The sequence below is a fragment of the Chanos chanos genome, chromosome 3 (assembly GCF_902362185.1).
Source record: "Chanos chanos chromosome 3, fChaCha1.1, whole genome shotgun sequence".
Classification (NCBI taxonomy): domain Eukaryota; kingdom Metazoa; phylum Chordata; class Actinopteri; order Gonorynchiformes; family Chanidae; genus Chanos; species Chanos chanos.
In genome coordinates this window covers 5,777,501-5,791,797 of record NC_044497.1, presented here as the reverse complement: position 1 = coordinate 5,791,797, position 14,297 = coordinate 5,777,501, and the positions used below count along the sequence as shown (strand labels likewise).

Here is a 14,297-nt window from a genome sequence, read left to right as displayed (position 1 = left end):
TCAGAAAGTCTGCTCATTTTTCACATTAAACGGGATCTTATTTTTAACCATTTGACCTACTTTTGGTTTGGCTCTTTCCAAATCATATCACTTTTTTTAAACGACACCTTAAATAATGGTCACGCTGCTGATTTCCTGAAGAGGGCGTCTTAGAGCAAGGAGAGACCTTTTCCAAACTCATCCACACGTCTCTCAATGCCATTGTGATACATGAACAAACAACTTGGTTCTAAACATTTCGTCTCATTGCATGTAATGAACACATCAGCATGGGAAGAGAGATTTGGTCTGATTATGAAACAACTGTTTAAAAAAAAAACACCGCGATTTTTAACGTTTAATTTATTAATTTAAATGTACAAAATCACTTACAGGACAAAGGAGGCCAGGTTTTGTCATCAAGGCAACAGAGAGAATTCTGAATTCTTAGCCTCAGTCAAAAACCACTGGAGCTTCTCATCTCCAAATGTATCTCTCCTTAGAGATTCAATCCAGAACCAATTAAATCCAGATGGTACTATAAATGCAATGTACTGTAACTAATATACTCAGAATATATAAGGAAACATAATTTCAGTTAAAAAAAAAAAAGTTTAGTACAATATGTATTTACAATACAATCGTTTTCATGAAAAGAACCTTATCAAATCCGCCTATTACAAATACAGCATCATTCAATGATTCCACTGACTCCAGCCAAAGTGGACACACTAGGAGACACAGTCCAGGTTTAAACGCTATAAAAAACCGTGGGAGATCCCACTGTATCAGTAAAAAAAAAAAAAAAAAAAAAAAGGTAAAAGTGAAGTTTATTGAAGGCACTGATTGCTTTGTTTGTCTGATGTTTTTTTTGTTGTTGTTGTTCAGTTACACCATTATTTACTGTGTTGGAAGTAATGGTGTCCTGTTTTTAATGGTGTCCTGTTTTTAACGGTGTCCTGTTTTTAAAATTCGTCAAGTGGTTCTGCTCTACCTCTTCTATTCATATGGTCTGTATAACACAAAACCACTTAACCAATCAAAGCAAAAGCACATGGAATACACACACACATACGTGTGTGTGTATATATATATATATATATTATATATAGACACACGTGCGTGTGTGTGTGCGTGTGTGTGTATTCCATTTATATATATATCACATGATGAACAGGGTTTAAATGTTTTAAGATGTGAAATTTGTAAACATCGCCAATTTAAAATTCAAATTAGAAAAGTTATAAGGCAAGTTGTTGAGCTTTTTCATGTAAGTTTGACAAAACAACAAGGTCCACAACCACAATTTCTCATAACATTCGTCAAAAAGATGTCTCTGAATGGCAGAGTTTGGCGAACTGTATGCATGTACTCATTTCAGGCACAAACAGTGTCACAATCTTAACAATATTTCATATCTTCTCTCTCTCTCTCTCTCTCTCTCTCTCTCTCTCTCTCTCTCTCTATTATCTGAGTCCAGGTTCTCTTTGGTCATTTGTATGAAGAACAATGATACACATTTGTCTGAGGGCATATGAAAAAAGTGTCATAACTTAAGACTAGGCATTATAGTCTTTCTAGAATATTCTATACTGAAGTATTGCTTGGACATTTTACATTTTTTTGTTTGTTTTTTTTTTCCTACACAATGCAACAAACACTGCTATATTTTTTTTTTCAAACATTATAACAAACCACATTGTTCTCAAAAAATTATAAAAAAAAAAAAAAAGTCGTATAAAAAAATATTCATTTTCTATAAGCTGATTATCGTGTGTGCGATATCGCCTGTCGAGTGCACGAATGAAGGAATCTCACAGGAGGAGCTGAAGAGGAGGAGGAGGCACTGGGATCAGTTCCTCCCCTCTGAGCGGTGAGTGCTGTTCTCCTTTATCCCTCAAACAAAACAAAACAAACAAAACAAAACAAACAAAAAAAAACGGTTTCCTCGATTAAAAAGTTCTCTCTATAGAAAGCTTTAGCTATAAAATTGCTCTTTCACTATTAACTTCTGAAGAACAACAGTGAAGACAAAAAAAAAAAAAAAAAGAAAAATTTGCAAAATTCAAAGAAATTACATACATTTCTCTGTCATATGCAATTACCACTTTGGTGGTTGTATGAGTTCTTGTCTGTCAACTTTAACATGGTTAGATTCTAACCATCAAACATGGTCATTTAAAAAAAAAAAAAGAAAGAAAGAAAGACAGACAGAAAAAAATAGTAGAAATACTCAGTAGAGTATTATACAGTACATAATTTCAATATCTGCTTCGAAAATGTAGCTAAGAGGCTATAACAATTCATGTGAAAAGACTTTAACCCAAGGCAAGGGGTTAAAAACGGGAGTTTACAGTTGGCCAGAAAAGTATTCTGACCAGAAAAGTATTCTGGCGTGACTGATCTTTCTTTTCCAACCACACGCATGGCCTGTGGCCACCACAACACTTCACCTCTCTCCTCCCAATTTCATCTGAATTTCGGAAATTACATTCTCATCTAACGGCATCCCTGACCTACATGTTTTTATTTCTGTTTTGTTTTGTTTTTGTTCCATGTCTTACTGACAAACACCCACAAAGATCTCTACGTCACTTGAAACATCTGGAATAGCTTGGTGGCAGTGAATATGAATGATAAAATGAAATCTAAGCTCCTATGACCTGCGACTGATTCTAAAGGTGGTTGTTTTACAGGTAGAGAAGCACACGGTGGGGTAATTATTTCTACCCCCCAACAATATATGAAACTTAGCCCCCTCACCATGTCTGAAATTTTAACTGTGTGTTCTGTGTACAGGCTGGTACCCGAAACACAGGCCTCTACCGGAAGAAAAGCATGATGTCACATGACTACAACAACAGCACCCCTGGCTTTGTAAAATCCCTAATCTGTCTGAGCCCCGGTGTGATCTGCATATACCTGCTTACACGCAAAACCTCGGACTCAAGATGGGGTGCCACGCAAGGAGCGCCCACGTTTGGATACGCGGATGACCCTTGACCCTATTGAAACCTGATCTTCTTTCTAGACCTGAGTGGTTGTAGGAGCAAGATGGCATGACAGACCAGCCCAGCTTCTCCGGGGGGTGGAGGGTGGGGGGTGGGGCGGGCACTGGTGGGGAAACTGTGTTGTTCTGAGAGGACTGGTGTGGCAAGAGGGGTGCCTCTGAACCCTGGAAGGTAGAGTGGTGATTATCGGTGGGCTGGGCTGGACTGGACTGGACTGGACTGGACTTTCCCATGGGGTATCTGGAGGCCCCAAGGGGGACCCTGGAAGCTCGATTGAAGGTCTCAGAAGCCCCCTTGGACAAAGGGGTGACTGAGTAGCCCTTCTGCAGTGGGTCTCCACTTTTCCTCCACAAACACCTGCCGCAGGAAGTCCCTACACGAGTCGGAGACGCTGTCGGGGAGGTTGGGCTTGGTGGGCTGGGTGGCTATCTTGAAAATGGCGGCCATGGCTTCGTACTCGGCCCACGGGGGCTTCTGGGTAAGCATCTCCACCACGGTGCAGGCCACGCTCCTGATGGGGAAAAGAAACGTGAGCGCTACCTAAGCACAACAAATCCAAAATATTCTACGCTAGATCCTTCTAACATCAGCTTTGCAGGTATAGTGAGAGATAGTAAACTCGTTTGCAATTTTCTGTCAAATAATGACAACTTTGTTGTAACCTTTGCAAGTATGATGAAATTCATTGTAAGCAACACATAGGGTACGAATACCAGCAAAGTTATAATCAAAATGTGTGTTGCAACTTAATTTAGTTTTAGTTAGCTAAATTTAGCGTTGTCCTGATTCCACTTTTAAAATCCACACCGCAATCTGTTTTTCTTTTTTTTTTTTTTCCTTTCCCTTACCAGACATCAGCTTTCCGACCATAGCCTTCTCCATTAATCACTTCCGGACTCATCCAGTAGGGGGTGCCGGTGACGGATTTGATGCCAGTTCCGGACACGCAGATGGTCTGGATGCGTTTGCTGGCGCCGAAGTCTCCCAGCTTCACGTTTCCTGAGGAGTCACGAAGAATGTTTGCGCCTTGAGGGAGAATAAGGAGAGACAAGAGTTACACACACAGGCCAAACAGACACACACACACACACACACACACACACACACAGGCAATTCTGATCCTGACTATCAAATTAGAGGCTTTCTGCTGTCGGGAAGTGAAGTGAGCGGCTGAGGGGTTCAGACACGTTGTCTTCCCACACCTCCCAGGGCTGAGTATTTTTCCGTCAGCAGGGCCCACGCGCTGCCTAACAGCCTTTTTACATGTGTAGCTGTTTGAGCAGTGACTAATTCCAGCCAGCCACAACCTCTCCACACCCTGGAAGTCTGACCAAACCACTGGAACAGAGGGAAAGAGACAGAGCAAGGAAAAGAAGGAGAGAGAGAGAGAGAGAGAGAGAGAGAAAGTGTAGTGGAGAGAGAGAGAGACAGAGAGAGAGAGAGAGACAGAGAGAGAGAAAGAGAGAGAGAGGAGGGGACAGATGGACACTTTCCTTCTTTTTTTCCTCCAGTGTTGGGTTGATATTTCCAACGGAGGACATAGTATTTGTGGGAATGCAAGGGACTTGATTATCCATATCAATCAGATTAACAGTGTTTTGGGTTTACCTTGGCAAGTTCACCTTATTCCACTGATATCCTATCACAGTGGCAGCAGACTATGTGCAGTGGAAGGAATGTATCCATAGTCCCACTGGATTAGACTGAGGGTTTTTTGGGGGGGGGTTTTTCATCACTGTACGTGTGTGTGTGTGTGTGTGTGTGTGTGTGTGTGGTCATGTCAGAATGTTCAGTTCCATTCACCTCCCTAAGGGGAAACTTAAAAGAGCCAAGGGAATGTAACCAGTTTAATATCACTCTGTGCCAAACCAAAGTTTGTTCATCTGATGCCTGATATTTTTAGGCGCAAATTTATTTTCATACCTCAGACCAGTTCCATTACGACATGGCTCTGACTTCATGAAACAGAAAACTTCTCGTCAAAAAAAAAAGAAAAGAAAAAAAAACAAAAAAAACAATAACGATATATAAGAGTAGTCACTCAGCTAAAACGGAGACTGGGTTTCAATGACGTTTTTTTTTTTTTTTTTAGACGGGACCCACGTACGGGTTTAAAACTACGGTGGTTAATCTTCAGTGAGACTTACCTTTGATGTCTCTGTGCACGATCATGTTACTGTGCAGGTAGTGGACACCCTGTAGAATCTGCCGGGTGTATCTGCGTGTCACCTTCTCTGTTAAAGCACCGTAGGCCTTCAGCTGGTCCTTAACAGAGCCCTGCACACGACAAGAGCACAAACACACATTATACGCGCACGCACACAGCAAACGATCTAGTCATTACGGCTTTGGTTATCTCAGTGTTCAATATTATGCAATGATACTGCGCGATTGTTTTGGTTCCTGGCGTCGATATGTTATGACACATTCTGAATGTGTCAGTTTACTTTGTACCCAGATAAAAACATTTAATCAGTGTGTGTGTAGTGTATAGAGAGGGAGAAGTGAAAGAGAGAGCGCGAGAGAGAGAGAGAAAGAGAGAGAGGGAGGGAGGGAGAGAGAGAGAGAGAGAGAGAAAGACAGATAAAGAGAAAGAGAGAAAGAAAGAGGGGGATAGAGAGAGAGAGAGAGAGAGAGAGAGAAAAAGAAGGGGAGAGAGAGAGAGAAAGAGAGGGAGGGGGAGAGAGAGAGAGAGAAAGAGAAAGAGAGGGAGGGAGGGAGAGAGAGAGAGAGAAAGTGAGAAAGAAAGAGGGAGAGAGAGAGAGAGAGAGAAAGTGTATTCTTCTGTTGACATATGGACCTGTTTTGTCAATTGCCTCCTTGTAATTGTTTTGTTGTGATTTTTTCCTGACATGTTACAAGACTCATATTTTCCACTTGTTTTTGTTGAAAATTTGTGCTCTGTTCTGTGTTTCTGCACAAGAGGGAAAATTGCTTTACATTCTGACAAAGACCAATGGCAAGTCATCATAGAGTTAACAATAGTAGATGTTGCTTTGTCCCACCTCCTCTGGGAAAGAGTGAAATCAGTATCAACAACACGACACATCATTCAGAAAGCACCGCTCTAGCAAAACACTGCTCCTTTCTTTTACCTTTTTTTGGCAGTCGAAGGGGGAAAAGTAACAGTTCACGGTACGACATCGCAACCTTGTAAACTGGCACAGTAAACAAAGGTTACTTTTGAGTGCTTTTAATGTTGTTACAGAAAAGAAATTTGTGTTGAAAATAAAGTTTGGTGAGGTAAGGGTTATCAAGAGCCCACCTCAACGAAGGTGAACTTCCCCTAAAGTTCAGGGTGAATGAAGTGTGTAATTAACGCATGTTCGAACAGGTCAAAAGTTGTCCTGAGCTAGGAAACAAACCATGTTTTTCGCATACAGATCTGTTTTTGCCAATAACCGTCTGTCTTGCCGTTTGTTTTTCCACCGGAGGTATAGGAGCCTGGATATGTTTATGTTTATAGAAGTGGAAGTATTTGTAAGGACGTTGAACATTTTCTGCTTTCCAAAAACACAATGGTGGAGGCCTCGCTTCCTACATGTTTGTGTTGTTCTCCGACAGCCGTGCTCTAAAAACGCTCACACATCGCGTTTCCCGAGTTTTCCTGTTTTTAGCATGCTGCATGGAAACACTGCTTCCTCAAGGACTCTGTCCAGTAACACCTGTGACGCAGGCGACGGTCGGCAAAACCACCGCTCCTTCCCAGCACACTTGAGTTTTGTTTTTGTTTTTTTTTAATTCTCTCCGAGCGCTTCGTCATTTTCGCCCGTTTTCACCGCTTTCTTTCCCTCTCTCGGCTCTGGGCTGATCCCTCTGTCCCGTACCTCTAGTCTGCTGCCTTCTTTCCACACAAGATTTAACCCTCTTCTCCTCTCTTCTCTTCTCCTCTCTTCTCTTCTCCTCTCCTCTCTTCTCCTCTCTTCTCTTCTCCTCTCCTCTCTTCTCTTCTCTTCTCGCCTCTCTTCTCTTCTCGCCTCTCTTCTCCTCTCTTCTCTTCTCTTCTCCTCTCTTCTCTTCTCCTCTCTTCTCTTCTCTTCTCCTCTCCTCTCTTCTCTTCTTTTCTCTTCTCCTCTCCTCTCCTTTCCTCTCTTCTCCTCTCTTCTCTTCTCCTCTCCTCTCTTCTCCTCTCCTCTCCTCTCTTCTCCTCTCCTCTCCTCTCCTCTCCTCTCCTCTCCTCTCTTCTCTTCTCTTCTCTTCTCTTCTCTTCTCTTCTCTTCTCTTCTCTCCTCTCCTCTCCTTTCCTCTCTTCTCCTCTCTTCTCTTCTCTTCTCCTCTCTTCTACCACAAATGCTTCTCTTTTTCTCTTCTGTTCTCGTTTTCATTTGTATGTCTCATGTCCCTTTTCTTCTCTTCTCTTCTCCTCTCTTCTCTCCATTTGCACTGAGGATGTAATCACAGCTGAGCCCGCGTCTGAGGCGGATGCTGAACACGGATTTGGCCTGAGCTTTCACCAGTCCTGCTTCACGCTGCCAGAGACCTTGGTCAAATATAAACATTCGCCTTTTCCAGACAATATGTAACTAAGACACTTAACTCGGCCTCCAAAACAGGTTGCGGTGTATATGAAAAACAGAAAAAGAGACGGGCACAAACTGGGGCCTCTCGCTTGTTAAAACGCTCATTAAGAAAAAAAAATGAACTCATATATTCAGCGGCTGTGCTGACGTTTGTGCTTGTGGACGTGTTTGTGGAAGACCGGTGACATTTTGGCATTGTTTGCTCTTGCTGAAGTGTGCACATTAAGAACTGATGGTTGTTTGCTGCAGAATGAAAAACTTGTATCTATGCAGACTGAAGTTTTAGCGTTTGGAGCACAACAAGGAAAGGGGAAAAAAAAAACAAAAAAACGCCTTAACCCAAAAGACTTGGAATGGAGTGGAAAATTTCAGGAAGTGGCACATGAAGACATGAATGACAGCTGGACTGGAAATGCTGAACATTTTGGATACAAATATCAGATACGTTTGGGTCACTAAGGCGGGTCTCGGAATGGAATTAGTGAACCCAAATGAAAGCAGACCATCATCTGGAAAAACAGTGCATATGACAGCAACAGCACACACATATACACACACATGCATGCCCACATGCATGCACGCCCAGTGTAGAAACCCACCCCTGGCATGTACTCCACAAATATGGAGAGTTTCCTTTGCTCTGGGTCCCGTAGACAGCCGTAGTACTGAACGATCCTCTCATGACGAAGATTCTTCAGTAACTGTATCTCACACTCCAATGCATTCACCTCCTACAGAGACAAGGACACAGAGAGAGAGGGAGAGAGAGAGAGAGAGGGAGGGAGGGAGAGAGAGAGAGAGAGAGAGAGAGGGAGAGGTAGAGAGGGAGAGGTAGAGGTAGAGAGGGAGGGAGGGAGAGAGAGAGAGAGAGGGAGAGGTAGAGAGAGAGAGAGAGAGAGAGAGGGAGAGAGGGAGGGAGAGAGAGAGAGAGAGAGAGAGAGAAAGAGGGGATGGATGAAAGAGAATTTGGGAGTTGACTTTAGATATGAAGAATTATCTGAGTGCACATCTTCTGTGTCTTCAGTAAAACCTGTGTGATAAGCACACAGTGAAAACACACAAAGCATTACTCTATCTTATAGTTTCAGGCAGTCCATATAATACATTCATTTACAGATTATAACAACATTTTCTAATTACTAACACATTAGAATGGCTTCCTTCACAGTTTGCTCTCATTTTCTTTAATGTTATGACTTGTTTATGTCTGTTATCTTTTGGATTAATTGTCTGTTTTCGGCTTAAAAGAATGAGGTCCTTACTTTGCTGGTCTCCTGACAGTCGGGGTCAAAAGGCACCTGTTTGACGGCGAGTTCCCTGCCCGTGTCGGCATCGTAGCAGAGGTAGACCTCTCCAAAGGCTCCACGGCCCAGAAGCTTCCCCTGCCTCCAGTTTACTGGGGCCCGCGCGGCTATAGAGAAACCGCAGATCTGTCATTAACACATTCCTCAAACTGCGACCGGACTCCAGTCAGCAGAAAACACCCCCCCCCCCCCCCCAAAAGCCTAACACACACACACACACACACACACAGCGAACACTCACGTGTATACACACACACACACACACACACACAGAACACACACGCGCATCGAACACTCATGTGCATACACACACACACATACACACACACAGAACACACACGCGCATCGAACACTCACGTGCACACACACACACACACACACACACACACAGAACACACACACGCATCAAACACTCACATGCATACACACACATACACACACAGGACACACAACACACACATGCATCGAACACTCACGTGCATACACACATACACACTCACACACATGCACAGTCACACACGCACACTCACACCCACAGACACTGAGACTACTCACAGTACGGCCTCAAACTAGATTTTAAACATGCGCAGTTTACACTTTTAAGACTGTTGACAACTGAATGTTACAATGTCCTCAACCAATGAACTCTCTGGTTCTGGTATGTGTCTGTGGTTTGCACAGTCCTGAATATTAGCACATTGAAAATCATGACTGTTATCACATGACTAAGCCCATATAAATGTATGTGGGTTGCTTAATAACATATTTTGGCTTTAAACCACAGATGACTGTATTCCATTCAGAAACATACCTGAATGCCTCAAATACTCTAAGACTTTCTGTGGGACGGTCCAGGTTATGATTGCAGATTGTTTGTGGGTGAGTTTAGGAGAGACCACAGTCTGATTAAAAACTGATTCAGCGGGACACCTTCGGCTAACGGTAAGAACACATTTAGAAAAAAAATAAAATTACCCCTGATTCAAACTCATTCCTGTTAATCAGATCTCTGTTAAAATGAGACTTTTGAATATTTGAATATTCTCTTTGCAAGAAATGCAACCCTGTTCCCTTTCTATCTTGCTCTGTTAAGAGCATAAATGACAGTTTTGATGAAGTCTGTGAGACATCTGTGTAATATCTGTTTGATATACATCCCCTGCACACGCTCAGTCCTGTCAGTCAGTAGCATCAGTGGAAGAGCTGAGGGAGAAATGGGACCCGTGTACAGTGTTGGGAAAGAGCGTAAGGACTCAGATATTTATTTGACGGGTCTAGTCTGACATTTACCACTTAACACAGATTAATTAGCGACGGCTGTTACCATGAGGCTGTTTGATTTAGAACAGAAAGCACTTCGTGGGCTTGTCTGTGAGTGTAAGCGTCTCCGGGAAAAAGCTGTCCAGTCATGCCGGTTACTATGGGATTGTAAATGAAACAGTTTTCTTGGCTGGGAGTCTGTGTGTGTGTGTGTATGTGTGTGTGTATGTGTATGTGTGTGTGTGAATGCAAAAAACGCAGACAGACAGTAGACTGGGGAGATTGTGTCTATAACTCAAATCTCTCCCACATTCTTCAGATTGATGGAGCTAAGTGTAAGAGTCTGTTTTGAGTGCGTATGTGGTTTAGACACACACACACACACACACACAGACACACACACACACACACACACACAGACATACAGAGACATAGATATACACACACACACACACACAAACATAGACAGACGTATAGACACACACACAGATGTACAGACACACACATCACAAACACACGCGCGCGCACGCACACACACACACACACACACACACATCATCTGCTCTGTCCACTAGGGTACAGTACAGTTGGTTGTTCACTTATGGTGCTGTGTAGACATTTGGCCAAATGAGGTTGGACTACACACTAACTGGCAGTGTGTCCAAACTATTACACATTTTTGAGTCTGTAAAAACACATAAATTGCACTCATGCAATAAAATTTGATGAGAGATTAAAATTTGTCCCATGTACATTCATATGCAGTCCACCGGTTCATGGTGGGGTTAACACTAGTTGTGTGTGTGTGTGTGTGTGTGTGTGTGTGTGTCTGTCTGTCTGCATGACTGTGTGTATGTGTGTGTGCGCACGCACACGCACGTCTGTATGAGTATGTGTGCCTGTGTGTGTGTGCCTGTGTGTGTGTGTGTGTGTGTGTACTCACACTTGGGTGTGTTGAGCGGTGAGCTCTTCTCGGACCAGCCCAGTGTGTGCAGGTCTGATCCGTACTGCATGGTGCTGTCTCCGTTATAGCTGCGGGTGCGACTGGACGGAACCAACTGGAATAGGTTCTCCTGTGGCATAAAACTGCGTGGGAACGTCCTACGGCCTGCGCACACACACACACACACACACACACACACACACACACACACACACAGAGAGAGACTGTAGTAAACACATGCTTGAGGGGGGGACTGTCTACCTTCCACCAATAACTGTCTAAAACAGAACAGAAAAACGAATCTGTCTAAACAATAGAATAGTATTCCCTTATCACTCTCTCTCTCTCTGTTAAGTTTCCCCTCTCTGGATTTCTCCAGTCAGGAAACAGCCTGCAGTCCAATGTTTTCATAAAGTCAACATGCCCCTCACTAGGGACACACAACCCACATACACACACACACACTCACACACACATAAACAAACACCTCCAAAGCTCTCCCTCTCTCTCTCTCACACACACACACAGAAACGCGCACACACTCTCTCGCACACACACACACACACACACACACGCACACGCACACACACTCTCTCGCACACACATTCACTCACTCGCGCACACACACACACACATACACACACACACACACACACACACACACACACACACACACACACAGTGGAGTCCGCTCAGGGACGCACAAATCAGTGATATCCCAGATGGAGGTGAGGGAGGTGGATTTCAGGGACAGGGTGGAGGTGAGGGTAGCGACCGAGGGTGCCACACTTGCAAACACCTTGGCATATTTGCTCTGCATTATTAAAGCTAACACACACACACACACACACACACACACACACGGACAAAAACTACCGACAGGCTTAACAAACCCAAGGTTCCAGCCCTGCTCACACCCCCATGACTAATCACAGTTGAATAAGACCAGGGGTGGGCCCAGAGAATGGCAGCTGCCACACACACACACACACACACACACACACACACACACACAAGCACATGCATGCACACATACACATGCACACGCGCACACGCACGCGCACGCGCACACGCACACGCACACACGCATACACTCGCATGCACACAACACACGCACACACTCACATGCACAAACATGCACACACACACACACGAGCACACACGAGCACACACGCACACGCACACGCACACGCACACAAACAAACACCCGCACCCGCACACACACACACACACACACACACACTGGATGGCAAACTAAGGCTGTCCCATGGCAGAGAGGGAGTGACAGGTTACGTAAGGGCTGATAAAAGACACAATACCACAGCCGCATCTGTGACTCTGGGGGCGGAAAGTGAATCAGCTACGTAACAGAGCTCGTTACTCACTTATTAGCCGACTAATAGCAACCCCTACGGTCACTGTTTACTTCTAGAGTCAAATTTTCTGCTATTCTAGAACTCAGTTATTTTTTCCCCCATTAATACCTGAGCCGTTACAGAACATGCAGTAGGGTGTTTCTCATGTGAGTGTCCTAATAACTGCATTTATTCTGACGAGTGTTGACCGATATTGACACTGTTCTCTCTGGATTGTATGAACACTGCTTAGAGTTCATTTACTCAGGCGACCGTGTCATGCATTGGTAAGTCTAACGGCAAAATCAGCAATGGCAGTTACAGGCTTAAACGCCACTTTAGCTGTTAATTAAGTCATAGGTCCTGACAACAGCAATGAGTAAAGTGCTATCGGTTTTCACCCTGATTCTTCAAATCTGAGTACGATCAATCAAATAAATCTCTCTTAAAATATCTTTACGTATCGTGAGATACAATAAGAACGAATTAAACCAGAGCACACATATAACAGTTCAAACTATAAAAAGTGTGTTAAGCATTGCTACCAAAGCACGGGACAGTCATTTTTTTATCACTAGCAACTTTTAAGGACAATGGGCAACCAGAGGAAGAAAAAAAAAAAAACCTAAAAAAGGAAGCCAATCTGCTCCCATGATAAACTCGTGAGTCAAAATAACGTCATTAGCGTAGAAAAGCATAAGTGTCATTGACCGAGGCAGTGAGATTACGCATGTATTGTTCTCGTAAAGAGTCCGCTTACTTACCATCGCCGTAATCCTTACTGCGGCTGGACAAATGGAACTGCCGTGGAAACGTCCCGTGCTTCCCGTGACGACCTGCAGGGGGCGCAGTGAGACAGAGCCACGGTTACTGGCATAGAAGTCTACAGGGGCCATTCACATCATTCACTCCATCACAGACCGAACCGCTCGCACGCGTCAATTAAAGAAACTGTATCTTAAATCAATATCTGCTCTATTATAGTATCACATTCATGCACACGCATGGACATTTGCACCATGTTCAGCAGCACTAGGTTTAACGCATACTGTTGCACAGACGTGTTACAAGTATACCACACCGAGGTGTGTGTGTGAGTGTGTGAGTGTGTGTGTGTGTGTGTTTGTGAGTATGTGTATGCGTGTGTGTAACAGTGAGCAGAGGTGGAACAAACGCGGTTTTGGGTAAAGAGAAGGCCAGCTATAAGATGAGGGCCGCTCTGCCAGGACATATGTAATTGAAAGCAGCGGTTGGAGCCGATGACTGCCTCTCCCTCGCACTGTTACCATCACCGTCTCCCAGGGAAACCGAAAAACTCGTTTTCTCTGTTTAGCGACGGAGGAGGGAGAGGAAAAATCTACTCACGGCGCAGAGAACAAATCACAGAGCTTTCTCTGTGGACTCTCCTTGCCGTCCACCATCAGTGACTCTCAGTGTGTGTGTGTGTGTGTGCGCATGTGTCTTCCCTCTGTTACTGGAGATTACTATCTCATTATCAGCCAAGTCTGCTTCATTTGATCGTCATTCAAGAAGAAAAACCGGAGAGAGAGAGAGAGAGAGAGAGGGAGAGAGAGATAGAGAGAGAGACAGGAAGAGAGAAAAGGAGAGAGAGAGAAAGAGAGAGAAAGAGAGAGACGGAGAGATTGTAATCAAGAGGTTCTGTGAAGAGAAAAAAAAGCGAGAGAGAAGATGTGCTCTCCTCCGTTACAACGGCGCTCCACACTCTCGGGAGTGGAGCAGAAAAGTATATTGTGATGAGGGGGATAAAAAGAGACGTATTTTTCTCTCACTCTCTGACTCCATATGAGATAAACGCAGTAAAAAAAAAAAAAAAAAAAAAACTCAGAGACACACACACAGAGCACTGAGCTCTGAGTAAACACAACTGCGTTTGTGCTCCATGACTCCTAAACCACACACACACA

The 14,297-nt window shown here is 43.9% G+C and overlaps 1 protein-coding gene across 1 annotated transcript in view; it reads right to left on the bottom strand.

Annotated features, from left to right (window-relative positions):
• Nucleotides 1–3,132: 3,132 nt before the first annotated feature.
• The window catches only part of map3k22 (mitogen-activated protein kinase kinase kinase 22), a 46,793-nt gene continuing 35,628 nt past the window's right edge, over nucleotides 3,133–14,297 (bottom strand). The window contains exons 12-18 of the mRNA XM_030769597.1: nucleotides 13,137–13,208; nucleotides 11,018–11,182; nucleotides 8,773–8,921; nucleotides 8,110–8,241; nucleotides 5,138–5,267; nucleotides 3,839–4,016; nucleotides 3,133–3,501 (exon numbers count right to left, since the gene is read on the bottom strand). Of these exons, the coding sequence (XP_030625457.1) occupies nucleotides 3,273–3,501; nucleotides 3,839–4,016; nucleotides 5,138–5,267; nucleotides 8,110–8,241; nucleotides 8,773–8,921; nucleotides 11,018–11,182; nucleotides 13,137–13,208 (1,055 nt within the window). The 3' untranslated portion in view covers nucleotides 3,133–3,272. The remainder of the gene's footprint in view (nucleotides 3,502–3,838; nucleotides 4,017–5,137; nucleotides 5,268–8,109; nucleotides 8,242–8,772; nucleotides 8,922–11,017; nucleotides 11,183–13,136; nucleotides 13,209–14,297) is intronic.